Source organism: Podarcis liolepis (assembly GCF_965112155.1).
Source record: "Podarcis liolepis genome assembly, chromosome: 5".
Taxonomy (NCBI): domain Eukaryota; kingdom Metazoa; phylum Chordata; class Lepidosauria; order Squamata; family Lacertidae; genus Podarcis; species Podarcis liolepis.
In genome coordinates, this window is record NC_139556.1 from 75,086,937 (window position 1) to 75,108,815 (window position 21,879).

The 21,879-nt window shown below is 40.0% G+C and overlaps 1 protein-coding gene across 1 annotated transcript in view; it reads right to left on the reverse strand.

The window, feature by feature from the left end:
* The window catches only part of PID1 (phosphotyrosine interaction domain containing 1), a 92,577-nt gene that overhangs the window by 49,538 nt on the left and 21,160 nt on the right, over positions 1–21,879 (reverse strand). The window contains exon 2 of the mRNA XM_083503729.1: positions 6,226–6,372. Coding sequence (XP_083359855.1) covers positions 6,226–6,372 — 147 coding nt within the window. The remainder of the gene's footprint in view (positions 1–6,225; positions 6,373–21,879) is intronic.

Genomic DNA, 21,879 nt, shown 5'->3' on the forward strand with positions numbered 1-21,879 from the left:
CTGCCTCTAACCTTTCACTTGCCTTTTTCATTCCTTTTGCTATTCTTCAGGTGACCAAATATCATTGTGTTGAGGACTGCTGATGTAGTCCCAGGGTAGCTGACCTGGTGCCCTTCATATATTGGACTACAATTCCCATCAGCCCCAGCCAGTGAGGCTAACTGACGTGGATGATGGGAGTATTAATCCAGAAATATCTGGAGGGCACCATGTTGACTACATCTGAAGTGATCAGGTACCTCTTCTTACCAGGACTTTGGGGATTTCAAGGTGTCTGCAAATTTCTCTTTTAGCACACACAAACATTGAAAGAGAAAGCAAAGCAATGCAATTTGGGAATTTGGGATTTTAGACCTGCTTACGTTTAGCAAAATTGCTGCATCATCTTCCTTTAAACCACTCCATTTGAGAATTTGGGCCTTGTTTGTTTAGGAATCTGCATTTACCCTTTTTGAAAAGGGAAGTGGTTGTGGTCAGCTTACCGCCATACCACTTACCAACTTGGCAAAGAACCTTGAAAGAATTTGCTAACTGCTTTCCATATTTTGTGAAATGCAGTTGTACTGGCGAGAATGGGTTGCTACCACACAATAGTCACAAAAGGAAGTGGCTTTAGCAATGCATGCATCAGCTAACCAACTGTGGCTGAAACAGACAAGGTCAGCTATGAATGTCAAATGATTGCGTTGGCAGTTTTACCATGTGAGGATGTGTAATTAAAGGAGAAGTCTTGAGATGGTAAGAACTTGAGATGTTGAGTAAACACGCAAACACAGTAATGTATTAATGCAACTGCCTGATCCAAGTGAATGTGGATATAGTTCACAACAAGACTGTACTTGATTCTAGGAAGTCAAGCTCCATATAAAGTGGAGTGTTCCATGTGCAGTGATTAATTCATTTTATTTATAATGTGGGCTTGATTTTCTTAAAAGCTATGACACACTGAATGTAAATCCTAAGCAATGTAGATATGTAAGTACAGCTAAAGGTACAATCCAGATTCAGAGTTAACTTCCTCTGTAGGCACAGAATATGTCCAATTTTTTATTAACTCATGCTTTTTTGCTGGTGGACGTGACCTAGCAATTAAAGTAATGGTTGGGTGGGGGTTTTTTTCCTCCAAGGGTAATATTGTAATTCCTGCTACAGAAATAATATTCCACATCCAAAACTTCAATTGTAATAATAGTAAAATAAGGTGCTTCCCAAAATTAGTCAATATGACATGTCGAGCTGAGAGGAAAGAAAAACTTGAAGTTTGCAATCTTCCAATTTAAGAAGACACACCACCATACAATTGCAAATGCCATTTTGCAAAACTATATGCTAGAGTGATTGTCACCTGAACCATGCAAGCACCATTCATCATAAGCTTAAGACAGAAGGGTCAGTCCAAGTTAAATGAAGATGTCAGGTAGTGTGGTGGAAACAAGACAAACAACACTTGCTTTTCAAAAAGGACGACTAAACATCTGACTGAAATAAGAACTGACTCTGATCACTGACTGTACTGAAGTGGTTTCACGTTGAAGAATTTAAGAAAAGTATTAAACTTGCGACACAACCCCACAAGTTACAGGCAACCTTTTTAACCTCTGTCATTTTGCATTTGAGTAATGAGTGGTTTGAAAATAACAATTCACAAGAATCATTCCTACAAGTCCCTGACTTCAGAGAGGGAAGGGGGAGAAAGCAAGATATCTTGATGTCTGTTTGAACTGTGGAGAAATGGCAAAGTACTTACTTGTCTTATTTGCAATGCACCCTTCACGAAGGAGCTTATGGCAACATACTTGGGGCTGTTTTCACCCTCTCAACCACTGTTGAAGTAGGTTAGCTTGAAAGACTATAACCTGTATAAGCCTGCCCAATGAACTCTTAGTGGCAGATCAGCGATTTCAAGACAAACATTCACTATAGTAGTGTCTTTAACCGTGGGTTTCCAGATATTGTTGGACAACAACTCCCATAATCCCCAACCACTGGCTAAGCTGACTGAGGATGATAGGAGTAGTAACGCAACAACATCTGGGAATTCAAGCTTGAAGAAGGCTGCTCTGAAGAAAAGGAAATTAAATGTAGTGCCGTCAATATGTTTTCTAGATTCTAGATCCCATCAGGCCCAGCCAGCATGATGAATGATCAAGGAAAATGAAGGGTAACACATTGACTTTCCCTGCTCTATAGAATGTCAACACTATTTACACTACATCACCTGAGCTTTCAGAGTAGCACAGGGCTAGCATATCCTGACAATGTCTGTTGCTGGTGATTCTAGAAGTCTCCCAAGCGGATTAACTATTTGGAAACATTCCAAACAGTTTGGAGTATTGTGGAAAGAGACCAGTATAGAAGTGCTAATGGAAAATGCCAACAGCTTTGTGAATGCCAGGCCTGGTGCAAGGGGACACAATGCAAAACCACTCTCTAACCTGTAAGCTGCACTTTTGAGGTGGCAGCTCAGAGTCAAACCATAATTTATTCACTGCTATTTATAGTAAATATGTGCTAGTTCTTGTCTAATGTAAAGAAACTGCTAGAAACTAGCATGAACACTATAAGTGGAGCATGCTACCTTTAATATCAAGAAATTCAAACGTCAAATTTAAATATAATTGTGCGCCTCTGAAGTAGAAGGAAAGTGTTTTCTAATGAAAATTAACAAACTGTGCCAGCAATTTTCACACAATATATTCTGACACTTTGGAAATCAATAAATAATTAGGATGCTGGTCAAAGCCAAATAGGCACACCAAAACACCTGTTCTCTCCTTGGCCATTTTCCCAATCAGAATATTGTGCATGGAGATTTGTTATTTATAGGGGCATGAAGAATTGGCATATTCTGTTTCACTGTTCAGGTTTTGCCATTTTTGTCTTCATAGCAACCTGTGCTGTTCTTCTACTAGTGTCAAAAACCAGAGTTTAAAACTTCAGTTGGAAACAACTGCAGACAAAGGGAAAGGGCCAAGCTTGTTGACTTAGCTACATGATAAAAAGGAGATTCAGTACCAAAAACAGAAAGAGTATAGCATGGTTAGCTCTTAATCTTATGATGCAAACCATCCCATACATAAAATGCATCTAAACTCGAGCTACATAGGTTTTGACTGCTTTTGAATAAAATGCTAAGCCTTAATCTGTTTTAACAAGCCAGGACGTAGCTCAAAGACTATGATTTGTTTCACTTAAATGATGGTTTGCTTCTCTTCCCAACCACCCCAAATCTCTTCTGTTGGTGGCTATCACGAATGCTCCCTCTTTGAGACTGGAGTGATCTCTGTGGCCATACCATATGGCTTAAAGTTTGCTTTGAAACAAGAGCAACCCCATCCCATGTCAAGCACCAACAGCCAAACTGTTTTGGGGAGGGCTCATCTCTTTGTAGCTGTGGTAGTTGCATAGTTCACCTGCAATCCCATAGTGATGGGTAACCACAAGAGTATAAGGACTTTCAACAAAAGGTGACTAAGTGTGGACTGAAGCATTGGGCAACTAGCTAATCCATATGTACCTACAGAGAAAACTCAGCTACTCTGACAGACACACAGAAGCATTCTGCCATAATGGGCACCATTTTGGACCTCCTTCTTTATGATGTATCCAGTAGCCACTTTGGTCTCCAGTGTTGCCACCACAATAGCTCAAAGTGATTTTATTGCTTGGTGCAGTCCAGTGAATATGTTATGTTTACCGTTTTGAGCTTGAGAAATCCTTCAAGACCTCCCCCCTTGGAAACAGATAACCCCAACTTGGTAGCTGATTTCAAGGTCAACATATTTTGCTATGAAAACACCTATTGTTTTATCTTTTACTATTTATATGTTCAGTTCCTCTGACATTTTCTTCTGGAAATGCTCAATCCTAAGAACCCCATGAACATCAAAGCTCAGTAGGACTCAACCATACAATAAATATAACTCTCCTTAGAAATGAGCAGTTCACAAACTGCAGAATTCAAGGACCCAGAAGGAAAGGTTAATAATCCAAGACTTCCTAGGGGCAGAAGTAGCTAACTTTTTGGGTCTGTGGGCTGCTTTCAGCCTTGGACAACTTCCTACGGGCCATATGCCAGGAAGTGGGTGTGGTCAGCTGAAGTGGGTGTGGATTATGAAGAATGCTAATGTGGAATTCAAGTTCAATAGCAGAAGATACAATACATTTTACTGTATGTTTGACTCTGCAAACATGCTAACGCGTAAGAGCCCTTTTTTGCTAAGACGGTACAAGTCTCAACAAATTCTTGATCCTATTCCCACAGCTACATTGTCTCCAGAGAGTTAAATATTATAAACAGAGCTGACTGTATAAACACATAAATTGTTTTTCCCATTAATACGTGAGATTTTCAAATTATTTTTGACAGAGAAAGTAAAGACACAATAATAAAACGGTGACTCAAGTTAGTGGCTTATATCCAATACACTTCTTCACAAAGAAAAGAGAGCTTTCCCGTCACCCTGCAATTTTTGTGCCCCCTTCCATTCTGTTCTGGAGGGTCCCCAGTTCTCCAGAGCAGATGTTTGTGGAGGAAGAGGCTGCAGGGGCAAGTGGTAAAAATTGCCTCTCATGGGATATAAGATGCCTTGTACATAGCCAAACCATTGGTCTGACTGCCAACAGTTCGCCAAGGTTTCAGACAGAAGTTTTTTCACAGCCCTGCCTGGAGATGCTGTGAACTGAATTTGGGGTTATTTGCATGCAAAGCATGTACTCTGCCACAGAGCTACAAACAGACTCACCTACTGAGCTAAAGATTCCCCTCCATTCCATGAGTGAACCCGCAAATGTAAGGATCCAACCAAATGAAATTTGTTAGGATAAAGGATAAAAATTGGGGCAAGAAACTGGCTTATACAGCTAAGGGTTGTAGCCAAACATGTCACTCAGCTGACAATAAGGCTTGCATCAACAGAACTAAGAGAGAAGAATTATTTGACCATTTCCCATATAAACCTCTGAATCTGTTCCAAAGGGTTCAAGGGCCCGCCAGAACAGATTTACAGAGGGTGCAGAGAGAGGGGGAATCATTGCATATTGCTTCCCTCCCCATTCTACTGATGGAAACCTCACTCTTACCTGTGTCCACATAACCCAGCACTTTCTACTTGATTAGCAACTTTCCTGGTATTGAGATATCTTCTGCAGCCCATCTACTCAGGGACTGCAACCTCTGACCTTAAACATGCTAAGTTTCTGCCAATTTTTTATCATTATTATTATTAACAGTGTATTTCTTAAAATGTTTCAACCTCTAAGAATTGATTCTGTGTGGTTTTTAATCTAACATTTTAAAATAAGAATCATTCAAGGCCTGGATGGGGAACCCCTGGCCCACAGGCCCAATTAGGCCTGGAATGGGTCCTAATTTGGCTTGTGAAGCTGTTCCTCACAAACAGCCCCTCCTGCCATACACCTGGCATCCTATGGGACTCAGTGTCTGTCCCAGGGAGCCCCAATGGGATCAGCTGCACTGCAATGGGAAATGGAGGTTTCAAAGGTGTTTCTTGTAACTGGCAAATGCCTGTTTGGCAGAGACAACAAACTGCTTTGAAGGTGTGTTCCTGTTGCCGATCACGCACCTTCAAAGGAAATTGCTGTATGAACGGTGGTTTCAGCAATCTCATTAGAACACTGACATGTGTCAACTGCTTGACATCATTGCAATGTTGCGTGACTGACCGGAAAGTTATCCCACACACTGTAAAAGTTGACCTGAAGGGAGTAGGGGAAGTTAGAATCCAGCCCACTGACTGGATCTACTTTCCTACCTCTGATTCAAGGGGTCAACAATTTTTAGGTTCCAGCTTCCTCATCTGTCAGTGAGGAATCTGCCCAAATTAAAAGAAAGAAAAATAAAAACCTAACCTAACAGAGGATATGATTATGGTTCGTATCAGTCATGCAGAGTGAATTCGCTTCACGGTAAAATTTTCTGAGATTTAATAACATTCTGTTTTTAATTTTGTGGAACTTAATTGGTCGGACTAAGACCCATAACATGCTTAGAGCAGACCCAATGAAATCAGCAAGACTTAGGATACTCAATGGGCCTATTCGAAGCATAACTTTAGCCTGGATCTAACACCCTGAACAGTATTTGAATACTGCTGTTTAAATACTATAGGTATTTAAATTTCTCACCCCTTTTCAACTGTCTCTCTATTGGTGCAGAATATTTCCACAACAGGCATGTTGCCTGGATTTTGAATTATTAGATACCTTGCATCCAGCATGTGACCGGGTTTTCATTAATGGAGTTGTGGTGCACAGCTCAATGGCTTCTGGCTCATGGAAGATCACTGTGGGGAGAGGTTCCTTCCGAAGGGTTAAGACATTTAGCTTAGTCTTCAACATGGTCTGAAAGTGCTAAATGAAAACAGAATAAAAAAAAGACAGAATAATTTATTTTATTTTGCAGAATTTATGTGTTTAAATTCAAGACAACGAACGTGAAGGTCAATATTTCTACCTGACTTGTTCTAATGATCTGTGCAGTGACATGGAAACAATGCTGGAGGGAATAAAAACTGCTTTAAGTTCATGTAAAAATCCAGGATAGGGAGGTTTGAAATGTATGCTTTTCTTTTTCATTTTTCAAATTACAAATGAAGAGAGAGAGAAAGAGAGAAAATACGTAACACAGGACATGGAAAAGATTGGTTTGGATCCAAACCTGCTCTTGTGAAATGCTCTTGAGCTCATGGAAGGTAGCCCTCTGATTTCCATCAATTCCCCCCTTTCCTCTGTAGTCCTCTATGCGATATCTTACATTGTTATGGATCAGGAGCAGCCTTCTGGGGCCACAGAAAGCTTTAGTGAGGAAGAAGGGACAGGAAAACCAGACTAACTCCATTGGTAGCTCTGCAAAGAGACTCTGCCATTTCCTTGTTTCCTTCCTTCTGAGGTGATTCCACTAAGCAGCTGAGCAGCCCTTCCAATGACCTCCCCCATCCCTACCCCACCCCACTCCTCTGATCAGCGGGAAATAGTTCACTAGCGGAGGAAATGCCCTGTAAGGCTGCACCTGGTCCCAAAACTGGGAGCTTCCCACCTCTCTCTATGGTCTATATGTACTGTATATTTGTAGATAAATCTATATGTATTTGTATATTTGTAGATAAATATTTCAAAATACCATATGTCTCCAGCAATCACTCTTCCAAAAGGAAGTCAATCTCCAGATTTTCACCACTCATGGTAGTGGTCAAGGCCATATTTAGGTTTGATGAGGCCCTAAGCTACTGAAGGTAATGGGTCCAGCTGTCCTTTGTCAACAACAAATTGTCGCTGCTTTTTGTATTGAATATATGCTACATGGTAATTTATGGACCTTACAGGTATCTAAAGCCATTTGCACATAACAAAATATGTATTTTATCAAAGTAATTGTTGAACTGAAATACAATTAAGAAGAAGTATCCAGATTTTTTTCCTTAAAATTTTTTGGGGAGGCCCCAAGAGAGTAGGGCCCTAAGCTATAGCTTGCTTAGCTTATACCTAAATCTGGCACTGGTGGTGGTAAGCACATAACACTCTGCATTCTCAGGTTCACTTTCTCCAAGAACTTCCCACCATTCAAAAGGGAATTTAAACTATCAATCCATCACCAATCAACACTTTATTAGTCGCAGACCAGCATAAGGAGGGAGGGGTACAGTCATTTAAAATCTATTTTTTAAAAACCACTAAAATGAGTTAAAACAGAAAAAATATATGAAAGTCCATAAGAATCCAAAAGAAGCAAAGAAATTCTAAAAGAAGGGTTAGGAACATCAGACAAGAGTGAAAGAGAGCAAAAGGCTAGTATATATAAGACCACAGCTATCAGTCTACAGAGCACTCCAATATGAGTGCTCATTATATCTAGTTTGTGGCACAGGGCATCAAAGGCATGCTGCGTGTCTGAGTGCCCATGCAATCTACCTGCACTGAATAACTTTCCACAGAATATGCACTTCAATGTGCAATGTGTGCATTTCACCAAAAGCAATGCAGCTCCAGCAGGCAGCATCCACACTTTGGTATGTCTTCAAGTTTAAGTATACAAACTACACGGTTATATATATTTTTTTCAGTGTCCCCCATCTATTTTTGTTTTATGTAATCACAGATGTCCCATGCATGCTTTATTTACAAAAGCCATGTAATAAGAATTCTTTATACAAATTTCATGAGAAGTTCTCAGCAACAAACAATTAGCATACTTTACATAAACACAATATTGGTGACCCCAACAAAACAGTATGAAAAGTTCTTGAATGAAAAGTTAACCACAAACCAAAACAAATAAAGCTATCATAATGGTAAGTGGTTGCACACTTGAAAAACCATAAACATGAAAAGTGCACATAAGTAATAGCTGCTTTGCCATCCTACTCATGTATCATGCTACAATAGATGCAGCAATTTTTCCTTACTGTTTGTGCAAGCAGTTCAGTTTCCAAAAAACTTCTGCAACAGTAAGGAAATGATTAAGGTTGCTGTTAATTCAATACACTGAAATTAGTTCAAAGGTATTTCCCATCAAACATTCAAGTCAGCAGTTGGTACTAAATTCTTTCCTTGACACACATTTTGCTTGCCATCCTTTTCTCATACACTTGGCTTGTTCTGATCTTAACTTAAGTGTCCATACCAGGCCTACTTTTGGTAGTGATTCATAAGACTGAGAGCAGCCATTGCCAGAGCTAGGCTGCATAACTGCTAATATAATCTTCTCTCATCTTCCCAATTTTAAACTAGAAAAATTATATGGAAGAAGATTCGGAAGCAAACAAGCACATTTATATTATCAGTTAGTCCCTTGTTGAATTTCATGTGCTTGACAAAAACATTTCTATTTCAGCAGGCATTTTTAAGCAAGCTTTCTGTTTTATTATGATTTTAATTGATTTTGCCCATTGAATGATTTTTGTAATCTTATGAACACTGCTTAAAAACTTCAGTGATCAAGCGGTATAAAAACAGTTGTTGATGATTCCTTCTAGCAGTGGTGAAAGCGGATGTGCACCTTAGACATTGTATGGTGAGAGCATATGCACCTATGACCAGTGCCAGTACCAGGCTATTTTGCACCCTGGGCAAGCCACACACCCAGTTTTCAAAAACATTTTCTGTGGGGAATAAATTGTGCAGATGGGACACTGTCACAGTACACATGATGCACATGCATTATATGCTACCTGAAATACATAGTTGAGAAAATAATTACTAATAATAATAATAATAATAATAATAATAATAATAATAATAATTATACCCCACCCATCTGGCTGTGTTTCCCCAGTCACTCAAGGCAGCTTACAGCACATAAAAATTGTACAACATTAGACACTGAAAATTTCCCGATACAGGGTTGCCTTCAGATGTCTTCTAAATGTCAGATAGTTGGTTTATTTCCTTGACATCTGATGGGACGACGTTCCACATGGCAGGTGCCACTGAGAAGGCCCTCTGCCTGGTTCCCTGTAACCTAACTTCTCGCAGTGAGAAAACTGCCAGAAGACCCTTGGAGCTGGACCTGGGTGTCCGGGCTGAAAGATGAGGGTGGAAACGCTCCTTCAGGTATACTGGACCAAGATCATTTAGGGCTTTAAAGGTCAGCACCAGAACTTTGAATTGTGCTTGGAAATGTACTGGCAGCCAATGTAGGTCTTTCAGGACATGTGTTATATGGCCTCAGTGGCCACTCCCAATCACCAGGATGATCAAGGAGACAGGTAGTCAGTTTCACTCATCCAAGCAGCCTGTCCACATCCTTGGAGATAACAGATTGGAACTGATCCCATGCAACTTGACTAGACAAGACTCTAGTACTCTACTGCCCTGGCCCTGCTACCACAGTGGAGTCTACCTCTTTCCGAATCTGAGTGACTTTATCTGGAAAAAAAACTGCAAAATCATTGCAGGAGATCTTGGGGTCCTCACCAGGCCCCAGTGGTGGAGGTGGTTCCATTATTAGACTGCCACCTAAAAGAGTCTCCTGCTGCTGCTTTCTGCAGATACAATAGAGGCGGTGAAGAAGGTCCTCTTCACCATCACTATCACCAGTTGCTAGCTTGATGTTCAGCTCTAACCCATGTTTGGTCCGATTCAGAGTGAGTTTTCTACCACCAGAAACGGGCATACACCTGCTCTTCCAATCCAGCAGCAGCTGCTCAGCATTAGTATAAATCAGGCAGATGTCTGGGATTTGAAACATGAATATTAACTTATTTTGTAGGTTACTACCCACAGCAAATGTGTTGACTTTAATTCTGACTTTGAAAAATTGTCCATTTACCTTGATAGTCAATGATAAAGTAATCACCAGTTCAACTGAATGTTTACATAATAATATGTACATTTTTAAAATTACGTAGCGTTTCATCTTCCCCACGATATCTACTCAGCCAGATCACATTTCACATACTTTGGTGTTTTGCTACTACTTTGATATGTAACTATTAGCCCCACTATCGCAGCCGAAGATATTTAGAAGGCAAACTGTTCCAACCAATACAGTCTTGCACAATGTTATAAAGCCACAAATGAAGACAGGTAATATGTTGTACAGATAAGTGTAGCCAATTAGAGAAGACAGCTAGTTATATAGATTTTCTTACTTTTCAGCTATATAGCTTCATCTTGGCAGACTGGAGTATGGCCAAGGTAGCCATGGCACAACCTTAGTTAGGGAAGGGAAAGGAAGAGGGAGATGCTTTCTGAGGAGATTAGGGAGGCAGAGCTGCCAAGCTACTCCATATAAACACTAAAATGGAGTCTGAGGTGTCTTCCAGCTTCCACAGAAAAAGAGACACCAGCTTCTTAAGAAAACTAGCTGTTTATTCAGGATGTAAAATTACTGAAACCCAGCCTCTCATCAAAGTTAAAGCCATCTCCCCACCCCCCATACTCCCATTAGAAGGTAGATTTCCTTTATGGTCTTTATGGATTTTAGATGCATCATCCATATTATCTTGGATGCCTTAATTTTATTCCCTCAGATCACCATCAGAATTTGGGTCAGGGGGGTAGAAGCAGGTTTCTACTTCTGTATTACTTTTCTATAGATTTTGGCAATAATCTAAAGTAGCGAGTTAATCTTAAACAAGCCCAAGACCTGGTGCAGCACATGTTGCAAGATACATATGCTTTCGCATCACTCAGGAACAATAACTACAACTCTATCAAATTCAATGAAATGTTGGAGTGTAAAGTTGCCCAGAAAAGTCTGATTGTCTTGAAATATACATGCTTTTCCAAAGTGTTTCTGTAAATCCTCTAAACACGCATATAGAAAGATTACTGGATCAGATATTTTACCATACAGAGTATGAATCCTTCTGAACTAGTGAGCAAAACGTTGGGGGGGGGGAGATAGAATAATGCAAAATAAATTTCATGTTATGTGGAGTTCTGTTCCATATGGCCCAGGGAGAATATCAATTTCATATTTTCTCAGCTACAAGCATTACTTAACATTGATTTAATTTTCAACTATTTTATTTCAGCATTTATAGTATCAGCTGAGAACAACCACATCTGGTTATCAGGGCGGGGGAAAATTATTATCAATGAAGTTGCTATTGGAAACAAATGCAGAGGGACTGTTTTCATCAAAGCTTCTTCGTGCATCTCTTACTAGTCATCACAAAGTAAAACCATCACTTTTTCAAGCATGGGGAAATGAAATTATATTGACTATCTAGGTTCAAGGAAGAACAGACTTCATTTGTTTTAAAGCCCCATTTTTCTAAAATGGTCTAATATTTGCCTCATGTAATATAACACTTCATCATTTTGCAGAACAGCAAAGGTCCAAAGGCTCTTCAGCTTAAATAAGTATGTGAAACTTTGGGTAAATAATATAAAATAAAAATAATGCATGCCCAACTATGTTTTACTTCTTGTGCCATACAAGTTTCAATTGCACAGCATACGTACAGCACTGGCATTGGTACTTATTGGAACTGGGATGTGGGAATAGTGCATGAAGATGAAAAGGTCCTTATTTAAAGCGATGGCTTAAACCTTAAGCATGAAGAATTATTAGCAGCTCTGGAAGACAGACCACCTCAGCTCCAGAAAAAAAATTGTGGAATTTTGAAAAACCATCTGAAAATGGAGGTAGCATTGTGAAGCATAGAGAGATAAAGAAAATGTTAACAGGCTAGTCAAGATTACAGTTTCTCAGAAGCCTCCCAAAGAAGCCAAATTAAGAAATCACACAGAGATCAAATAAATCTAGCTAACATAAGGCTACATTGGTGTTAAGTCTAGGGACAAGTTGTGCTACATGATGCTACAAGATATGCTTAGGTGTCTGAAAACCTGCTGAGGGGAGAGTAGTTCCTAACAGTTGGGGCTGTATTGTATTATATTAGGAGGGTCTTTTTCTATAAAGAAATTCACTGGCAAGGATCCAGAGGCAGAGAACAGATAAAACAAGAGAAAGAAACTGACAGCACAAGAAGTTGAGCATTCTCAAAGTCATCTGCTCTCCAAGCCACTGAGAAAAATCAAATAACAACATCCTGGTAAAGGTTATGAGCTTATGGTACTGCGTGTTGCAGATAAGTGTTTAATAGTTATTGTACTTGTTTCAAGATCATTAAAAATGTGTTAAAAAATAATGTTTTATGTTCCTGGACTTCAAAGAAACTAACAGTTTGGGTGGGGGAGTGGTGTAACTTGTATTTGTCCCTGTCACCAAGTGTCCCAACTTCTCCTTTTCAAGGAATGATGGATTAACTTGAAGACTAAAAGGACTAGAGGAAATTGCACCAGGAGCTCGTACACAGAAGACCATTCTGCCAACACCTCCCTGACCTGAGGTCACATTGCCACTCACTTACTCTAGTCCCAAAACACTGATGTACCAATGTCTTCCCCATGCCTTAAGAGTATCAAACTGCTGAAACAAGCAAGGCCTAATTAACCAGAAGCACCTCATCCGCTGGGGTGGAGGGTGGAACTAACCACCCAGACTGAGCTGTAGACTTATTTAAATCTTAGTCTGAGTTTATCTATTTCTGAAGTGTGACTAGTGAAAGGTCCACTCCAAGTTCAAACTCTGAGAGAGGAGTTTGGAAGCCCATAGAAACACCTTTGTTAAATCAATTATTATGAATGCCCTTACAAGGCTGTATCTCAGCCAACACAGCACACCTTGGAGAACCAGTGTGCAGTAGTGATTACAGTGTCAAACTAGGACCTGGGAGACCAGGGTACAAATCCCCACTCAGCCATGAAGGTCACACCTTGGACCAGTCACTGTCTCTCAGCCTAACCTAACCCATAGGGTTGTTGTAGGGATTAAATGAGGGCAGGGAGACCCATGTACACCAGGTCCTTGAGCTCCTGGAGAATTGGTGGGATATAGGTGCAATCAATAAATAATAAGGTCATTTCTAGTTAAATGAACCAACGTTGCAACTCTTTTTCTCAGTTGAGTCTCTTAAAATGCTGCAAAATTCAGTTGCTCCAGGGAGGTGACACTCTTGCCGCTCCATGGTGTCAGATTCCACCTTGCAACCCTTCTGTCCCCCTAGCAGTTGTAGCACTTTAAGCAGACACAGCAAAGTCTTTTAACACAAACCTTGAAAAGTTTGTGGCAAGTACCATGACAGAAGTGCCAGAAAACATGGACCATTCATTGCTGGGAATGCACAAACAAAACATGGTGGCATTTATTGAGTTATGTGATAAATACAATCTGCCTTCAACCTGCATACCTCTGATCACCTACTGCCATTTCTGGATATTCAAGAGACAGCTAATAGGAAGGTAGAACAAAAGCATCTTAAAGTGGGTTTTTAAAAAATGCTCTCTTAACTGTATTTTGTTGACTTTTCCAAATACCACAAACCATCAACTCTCCAGAATACTACGACCTGTCCACATTTGTCTCTTCACCAGGTACTTGTGGGAAGGAACTTGCTGCTAAAAGCAAACAATGCTAGGCAACTCTCTGGAAATAATTTCACTTATTTTGGGAAGGGGGTATCAAAAGAACGATACACAAGTAACAGCCAAAATTGGAGCAGGTGAAGGGAAATGAAATAGAGTGGCTAGAACACTGAACATCAGCAAGCCATGCTGCTACATTCTGTTACAGGTTCCACTCATTTTGTGAATTTGTATACCATTCTTCAGCAAAATGGGTCTTGGGGGAGTGGAGAGGAGTTTCACTGCTGTACTTGAATGAATCATATACAGTGGACCCTCCAGATACGAATTAAATTCGTTCTGGGGATCCGTCCGCAACCCAAAAAGTCCATAGGCAGAGGCGCCGCTTCTGCGCATGTGTGCGCAGTGAAACCCGGAAGTACACACCACGCTCATAACCCAAAAGTTACATATCCAGAGCGGTACGTAACTAGAGGGTCCACTGTACAGGAAATGAGTCCCAATACCTATAGCAATGGAAATGGCCAACATGACATGAACATTTAAGAAAGGATTGCAGGGCCTGGGAAGCTGTATACCTGTGAGCCTCACTTAATTGATGGAAAGCATTTTAAAGGCCTGAATGCTAAATATAGAAAGTGATCTGCTTCCAGGTTTCCCATGGGCATCTTTCAGGCTGGGAGAAAACAGGCATGCCTGAATAGACCTTTGCTCTGATGCAGCAGAGTAGCTCTTATACACTTTGAAATGAAAGTTTTTTATAAGAAGTTGTTTCTGGTAAGTGGCCCACTAACAGCCTCTAGAAATTACTGCAGCAATAACCTCAAACATTATTATTTTTATTTTATCCATAAGTACCATTAATGAGTCCAGTTCAAAGGTCCAAATCAATGGACAGGCTTCCATTCATTTCAGCATGTTTTAAAATTAAGCTCTCAATACTATGAGTAGAATCTAGACTAGAAGGGACAGTCTGATGCCTCTGGATGCTGGCCTGCTCAAATATAGTGGATGTATTAAAACTGGCTCCAGAATGTCTCGTCTTTGGCACTGAAAGAAGAAAGTATTTCATAGTTAGCCAATTTACTTCAGAGCACTGCCTGTGCATCTAATATCCTTACCCCCTGTCCTCATCTAGGCTACGGAAATGTTGTCTAGATGGTTTGCCAAAGTTATACATATTTGAAAACCATTCAAATCTCGACATACTCCAGGAACCATCAGCTTAGTAAGTGCGGAAACAGTATTTACAGGACAGCCATATAGGAAAAAACAAGTTGTGCTTCATTTCCAATCTGTACATAGCTGTTCCAATCAGTAAAGCACGTCTCTGATGTAACCATTTACTGGCAAGTGAGCTGCAAAACTCTGCAAAATCCTCGCTGAGAAGGACTTTACATATAGAGTTACAACTGCATCAGGGTTTCATGATTATGCCAACCACATAAGGGGTTTTCTACATATATTCCCGAAATAACCAATTTCCTGGAATGTGCTGCCCCCATTGCTTACTGGCTCACATAGCCATAGCTCCTGGATATAGAAGAAAATATTTCTGCCCTGGAAGACTTCCAAGTTGCTTTAATGAAATTTGCAGTTCATAATCTTTTTAAAAGTTTATGATAATTTATTAGTTAATAAACTTCAAAGTTGATATCTTCACTATGGTTCTGGAATACTGCTTTAGTAGCCAAATCCATACTGGGCTTTCTAAAATGCTAGGATTCTTAACAGCTAGATTTAAAATGCAGCTTTAATCATCTACAATATGCAAGGGTACATGTTCATAATTATTCCTTATGGGCTGAGAAACAAAAAGATAGAAAATCCATGTTTATATGTGAACAGCAGCAACTTATAATTTGGACAGACTGAGTAAAAGAAAGTGCTGTTTATTAAAACCATAAACTTAGCTGCAACCAGTTCTTTCACACACACAACCAATACAGCTTATTTAGCTCAGGAATTGTCTCAGTACAGTTTAAACTGTCCATTCAGCAATTCTGAGAATGTTTCACAATACTATGGGCCCACTTATTCATAAACAAATCATTAACATTCTTGACATAAATCCATAGTTTGCAGCAATTCCCAGCTATGATCATGTTTTACTACATTTGCTTGGCCCTTTATGAATGGCAGTTTTGTTTGATATAAACCATCTTCAAGGAACAAGACCACAAATTATGTATTGTGAGAAAGTGGTCGGTGTGAACAGCTTGCACACAAACAACGGCCTCATTATCAAGGGTGGAAGATGCCAGGAAGTTCTCCTGCTCAAGTTACCTCTTCTATGCACTTCACACTTCCCCACTCAATCCAAATGGGGTCATATAAGAGAACATCCCTGTGGCAGTCCTTACAGTTCAACTGCTAAAACCCCGAGTATACTCTGTGATATTATCATGGCAAACTTTCTGAATTGAGTTATACTTTGGATTAAAAGATCAGTGAACACAATTTCCATGTGTGCTCTTTCTTCTTAAATTTTACTACCTAAAGATCTCTCACAAGAAAAAATGGCAAAGATCTCAAAAACCAAGTAGCATGCTGCCATAATATCAAAACTTCCCACATCTTTAAACAGAGGAGATCCTGTTCTTTTCTCTACTTCTAGGCATCTCTGGGACCTCCCCTTTGCTGCCTGTCCTTTTTCTGTGTTTTGGTCATGAGTGGGGCATTTTCCAGGAAGTGTGGGAACTGATGTAATGTGCTTTTTCATAGATTAGAATGCAAAACAAACAAACAAACGAAACCCTTTAAAATAAAAAAGTTACTTTACCTATTGTACAAAAAGGTAGTTTGAACCCAGTCATAGTAACTCCAAGTTTCACTGCTCAGTTTAAAAGGCCATTTCTCAACTACTTAAAAATAAAAGAGTGTTGAACAATACTGTTTGTAAATTAAAAACATACATATCTAGTAGACTGATTAGATGGTTTGAGATAGAACCTATCCAGCAAAGAAATATTTAGCTCAGTAAAATAATAAATTCAGGGTCTTTGAGAAAAGCACTTGCCTAAACAAATGTTATACTATTAAGACTTCTTCCTGAAAAAGCACTCTTGTGTATCTTCTGATTTTAATAGCCTCTCCATTAGGGATATAAGAAGGCATCATTTTCCTTTCCACCATGTATTCATCGAATGCAGCACTGTTTTGTTCCACCCAAAACTGCATAATTCATCTTACTGCCTGCTGTGGCGAAATTACTAACTTACATAATTTACGTAACTAATTATGTAAACTACATAAGTTACGTTGTCATTACATTACGTTATTCCACCCCATTCATTTCAACGCAAAGGAAACACAATGCAAATTGGGAGGTGGATAGAAATGGAATCAATTGCAAATCATTTACAGACTGCAAACAACAGCAGCAGCAAATACCAATCATATTCACTGGATTGATTTCTGTACTGGACATGGAACAAACAAACAAACATGGCCATTTCTGTTTCCATTTCAGTTTTCGTTGGAATTCTCCAATCTCCATAGTCAGCACTGGTGTAGCAAGGCTACTTACAAACTGTTGGGGGAAATGGTTTTTTGAGCACCCCTTTCAAAAGTGTTATAAATGTTATAAAGTCTGCTTCCACCCCAACACAAAGCTCCTCCCAGTCTAGCCATCCACACATTTGTGTGGAGGTCTGAAGCAGGGGAGCATTCACACATAGACCTCTACAAGTAGTGCCTCCCTCCAGTTTCAGAAAGATGTCACTAGACTACAAAGGCCATCATCCCTGATCACTTACCATGCTGACTAGGGCTAATGGGAGTTGGAGTCCAACAACATTTGGAGGGCCAGTGGCTCCCCATCCTTGTTCTACAACCCTGCACAAACACCTCCACACCTCAAGGGTGGATGACAGGGATGGGGCTACAGCTGCCGTCCTCCAGCTCCTTTCTTCACTTGTTACCCCTTCACGTAAATAAAGAGTGAAAGGGATCAGTGTGCGCACATTTCTAAATGCAAATCTACAGTGGCGAAAGGAAGTCTGCCTTTTCCCTTTCATTCTTTTAGCATGTAATTAAAAAGGAGGCACAACAGAGCTTGGCTGCTCCATTTTCTCTCCCAGCTTCTGTTTAAGAAGCGGTCTACATATGAAGTTAAGATGCCCATAATGCTTCCTTCCATCCTATCCCTATGTTCTAATAAAGGCTGAAGGGAAATACACTGTAAATATTTATTTTTCTCACAGATGTACTGAATACAAGCAGAGTCTTTAAAAGGAGAGGATGTGATCCAGTGCCAGCTCAAGCCAGTACAAAGACACTGATTGACTTCAACAGACTCAAATTAAACTTTAGAAGCACCATGACTTCCTCCAACAGAAGCCATTTTCACATCTTCTATTCATTGAGTTCTGCGGTGCCTTTCTGCATTCCTAAGGTCTCTACCACCCTCAAAGCAAATAAATAGCAGACATCGGGGGGGGGGGCATGTACTTATTGATATGAATTTACTAATTACAATGGAATGCCAAAGTTTACCATATTTCATAGTTGGGCAAATTGAGGAGTCTTGCCAGATGTCGCGTAAGACTCATTTTGGTTTCAATATGCACATGAGCAGCAGTTTTTCCAAATCTTTTATGGGTGTGGCAGAAGGTCCATATGTACTCAGCCCAGAAAATCCTGTAGGCATCCCATATTCAGAGCACACCATGGTAGCATCAGCCAAATGTTTTTCCCCCTCTTAAAGTTAACCTAATTTTTCATCTTTACATATAAATTAACACATGCAAGTTTGTGCCATTGACTCATGCCCCAAGTTTTTTTTAACTTCCTATCAACACCTCTGCATGCAATCTTTTTGTTCTTCCATTCACATAAGCCACAATTAAGCCAGGAGGTCTCTAACTGTAGTCTCCCACTTTGTTCAAATCAGGAAGAGCTTCATAACAAGCCAGGATACCGAGCCAACTTCAAACCATGGTTCTAGGTCTAGCAATACTGTGCATGCCCAACACTGTACTGCACTCCACAGAATATATGATAAGCTGCTGAGAATTCATGTTCCCATGCCTTTAAGATCTGTTTCAGTTGCTATAAAGATTCATCACCAGCAAAATTAAATCACTTCATATCCAGCTGGGGGCAGTTCTCCAGGGGAACTTGCATATCTCCTCCTGTGCTTAGATGTGCAAGATCAAATCAAATTCTGTGCAACTTTTGAAAGCGTAGGAGCTCTCTCAATGTCTGGATTTGCCATCTTTTTGCACTTCAGGCTTTCAATAAACTGTCTTTAACCTTTTCTGCTTGATGGGATTGAAGTTTGTTCCTTAGTTTAACATCAAGTCATCTCTAAGGCTTTTCTTAAGATTGACCTCTAGATGTCTAGTTATATCCCACTTTTCCTTGAATGAGCTTGGTTCTTTCCCAACCATTTTATATCCTCAACCACTCTGTGAAATAGACTAGGGTGAAATAGAATGTCTAAGCCAAAGTCCCACAGTGAGTTCTGCAGCTGAGCAGTGATCTTAAGCTTGCTCCTAGTCCAACATCAACTGCTATGCTGCACTGGCTCTCATTATTTTTTTCTTGTTCAGTTTTCAGACAGCTGTCTTCTCCTGTGCCTTCAGTAAGATAGGTTCATTTCAGACATCACCTGGTTTGGAGAACCAAGAGCATGCCTCAAACTTATATGCTTTCTCCTTGTCTCTCATTTGCCAATTTTCTGCTTTGCCAACATCTTAAATTGTTGTGACATCTTAATCTGATCTAAGTCTGCATCTGTATTTGAACTGTTTTTAGAAGTTTTATCATTTGGTACAACTTTTATCAGGCATTCTAGGGATGGCACTAACCAGTGCTGTTCCTAAACCAAGGCCTGTAAATCCATTCCAAACATTAAAAATAGAATAGGATGTAATAAAATGAGAAAGAGACAGAAAGAGGGAAGTCAAAAGAAAAGTAATAGATAAAGATTCTGTGCCTGCTAACATCCCCCCCCCTTAATTCTACTGTACAACAATGTTTTTCCCCCAAAACCTGTCGTATTTTATTACTTTCCTGACTGATGTTATAGGAGAGCTCTTCAGAAATTTTGAATAGAGAACATTACTATATTATACTTGGACAAAATTCACCATGCCATGTAACTGCAAAGACTATATCTTAGCTTTCCTTAGAAGTTGGTTATTTCTTGAGCGGCAGAGCTATTGTGTTCTGCTTCAATCCTCTCCATAGACATGTGGTACCTATTACAGATTTTATAAGAAAATAAGAGCATGCAGAGGGAAAAGCCAATCCTGCTCAGGCTTTTGTGCTAGAGAATAGCCATTCCAAACCATTGGTGCAGCAGACATTCCTTGGTAATTTTCATTTTCTGATTATATGGTTCTCTGTCGATGCACAGTAATAAGCACTTAGGCTACCCTCTGGATAAAACTTCATCCATTAAAAACTAGGCAGGAGCTCCTGCTATGTCCTTGAAAGTCAGGGAGTACTCATTTCAAATAAATGTATTAATTGGAAGCTTTAGTGGCTGTAGCTGCACTGTACTAGATGTTATAGTATCAGCTAATGGGCTATTCCAGCAAATGAGAAAAAACAAAAAGAAATCTCAGAAACCAAATGGTTGCCTGTGCTGCTAAAGAAATTTGTAGTGGTGGTTGTTTTTAACTTGCCTTCTTTTCTAGGGCATTTCCAGTATAGCTCAACTGGGAGATGCTGTGTTGCGTTATTGATGCAGCCAGGGCCAGTGTTCTTGTGTCATCAAAGAGAACTTTGCACATTGCCTCAAAGACTGCTAGGGTTGGACCCAGGCTTACTCAACTTTAGAACAGAACCAATAAAATCAACATAAGTTAGTCCAATTGCCTTCAATGGGTCTACCCTAAGCATTAGTAAGTCTGGATTGAACCTCTAATATTTGGGAAAGAATACAAGACCTACTAGAATTCTACCTGCAGAGCCAGAACAAGTGTTATAATTCTGCAAGAGAGTTTCTCCACATGGAGCAATTGATCCCCTAAGATTTAGAGTTCTGAAAACCTAGGAGAGGAGCAAAGAGCATTCATTAATACAGTGGTACCTCGGGTTACATATGCTGCAGGTTACATACGCTTCAGGTTACAGACTCCGCTAACCCAGAAATAGTACCACTGGTTAAGAACTTTGCTTCAGGATGAGAACAGAAATCATGCTCCGGCAGCACGGCAGCAGCAGGAGGCCCTATTAGCTAAAGTGGTGCTTCAGGTTAAGAACAGTTTCAGGTTAAGAACGAACCTCCGGAACGAACTAAGTACTTAACGCGAGGTACCACTGTAATGCAATATTGCAAATTCCAGCTACATCTCTCAGCCACATATCTATATAGTGAGAAGGTGGGGAGGGGTATTACTCAGAAGGGTGGTGGGAATGGGAGATTGGCAGATAGCTGAGATGAGCCTGTTGATGACTCTTAACGACTGTAATAGGTCTTACAGGAAAAGGCATTCCTGTAAGACCTATTACCAGGACATTCTATACAAGATCTCAAAGTAGCTGTTTTACTACAAAGGAATTTCAGAAATAGACTGGAAAGAAGCTGCTGAATTGCAACTCATTACCAAACTTAAAACCATGGAGAGACCTGGTCTGAACAAAGACATTGGATTCTTATCTCATTATACATGACTAAGCCATTTCTCACCTTCTCACCCCTTGCCTTTTCCTGTAAGACCTATTACAGTCGTTAAGAGTCATCAACAGGCTCATCTCAGCTATCTGCCAATCTCCCATTCCCACCACCCTTCTGAGTAATACCCCTCCCCACCTTCTCACTATATAGAAGGGTCTGGCAACTTCTGTTTCAGTGTATCTGAAGAAGTGTGCATGCACACGAAAGCTCATACCAAGAACTAACTTAGTTGGTCTTTAAGGTGCTACTGGAAGGAATTTTTTTATTTTGATTATGGCAGACCAACACGGCTACCTATCTGTAACGGGAACCACATATCTAGTTACCATATAATATATTGACAAGCAATGACA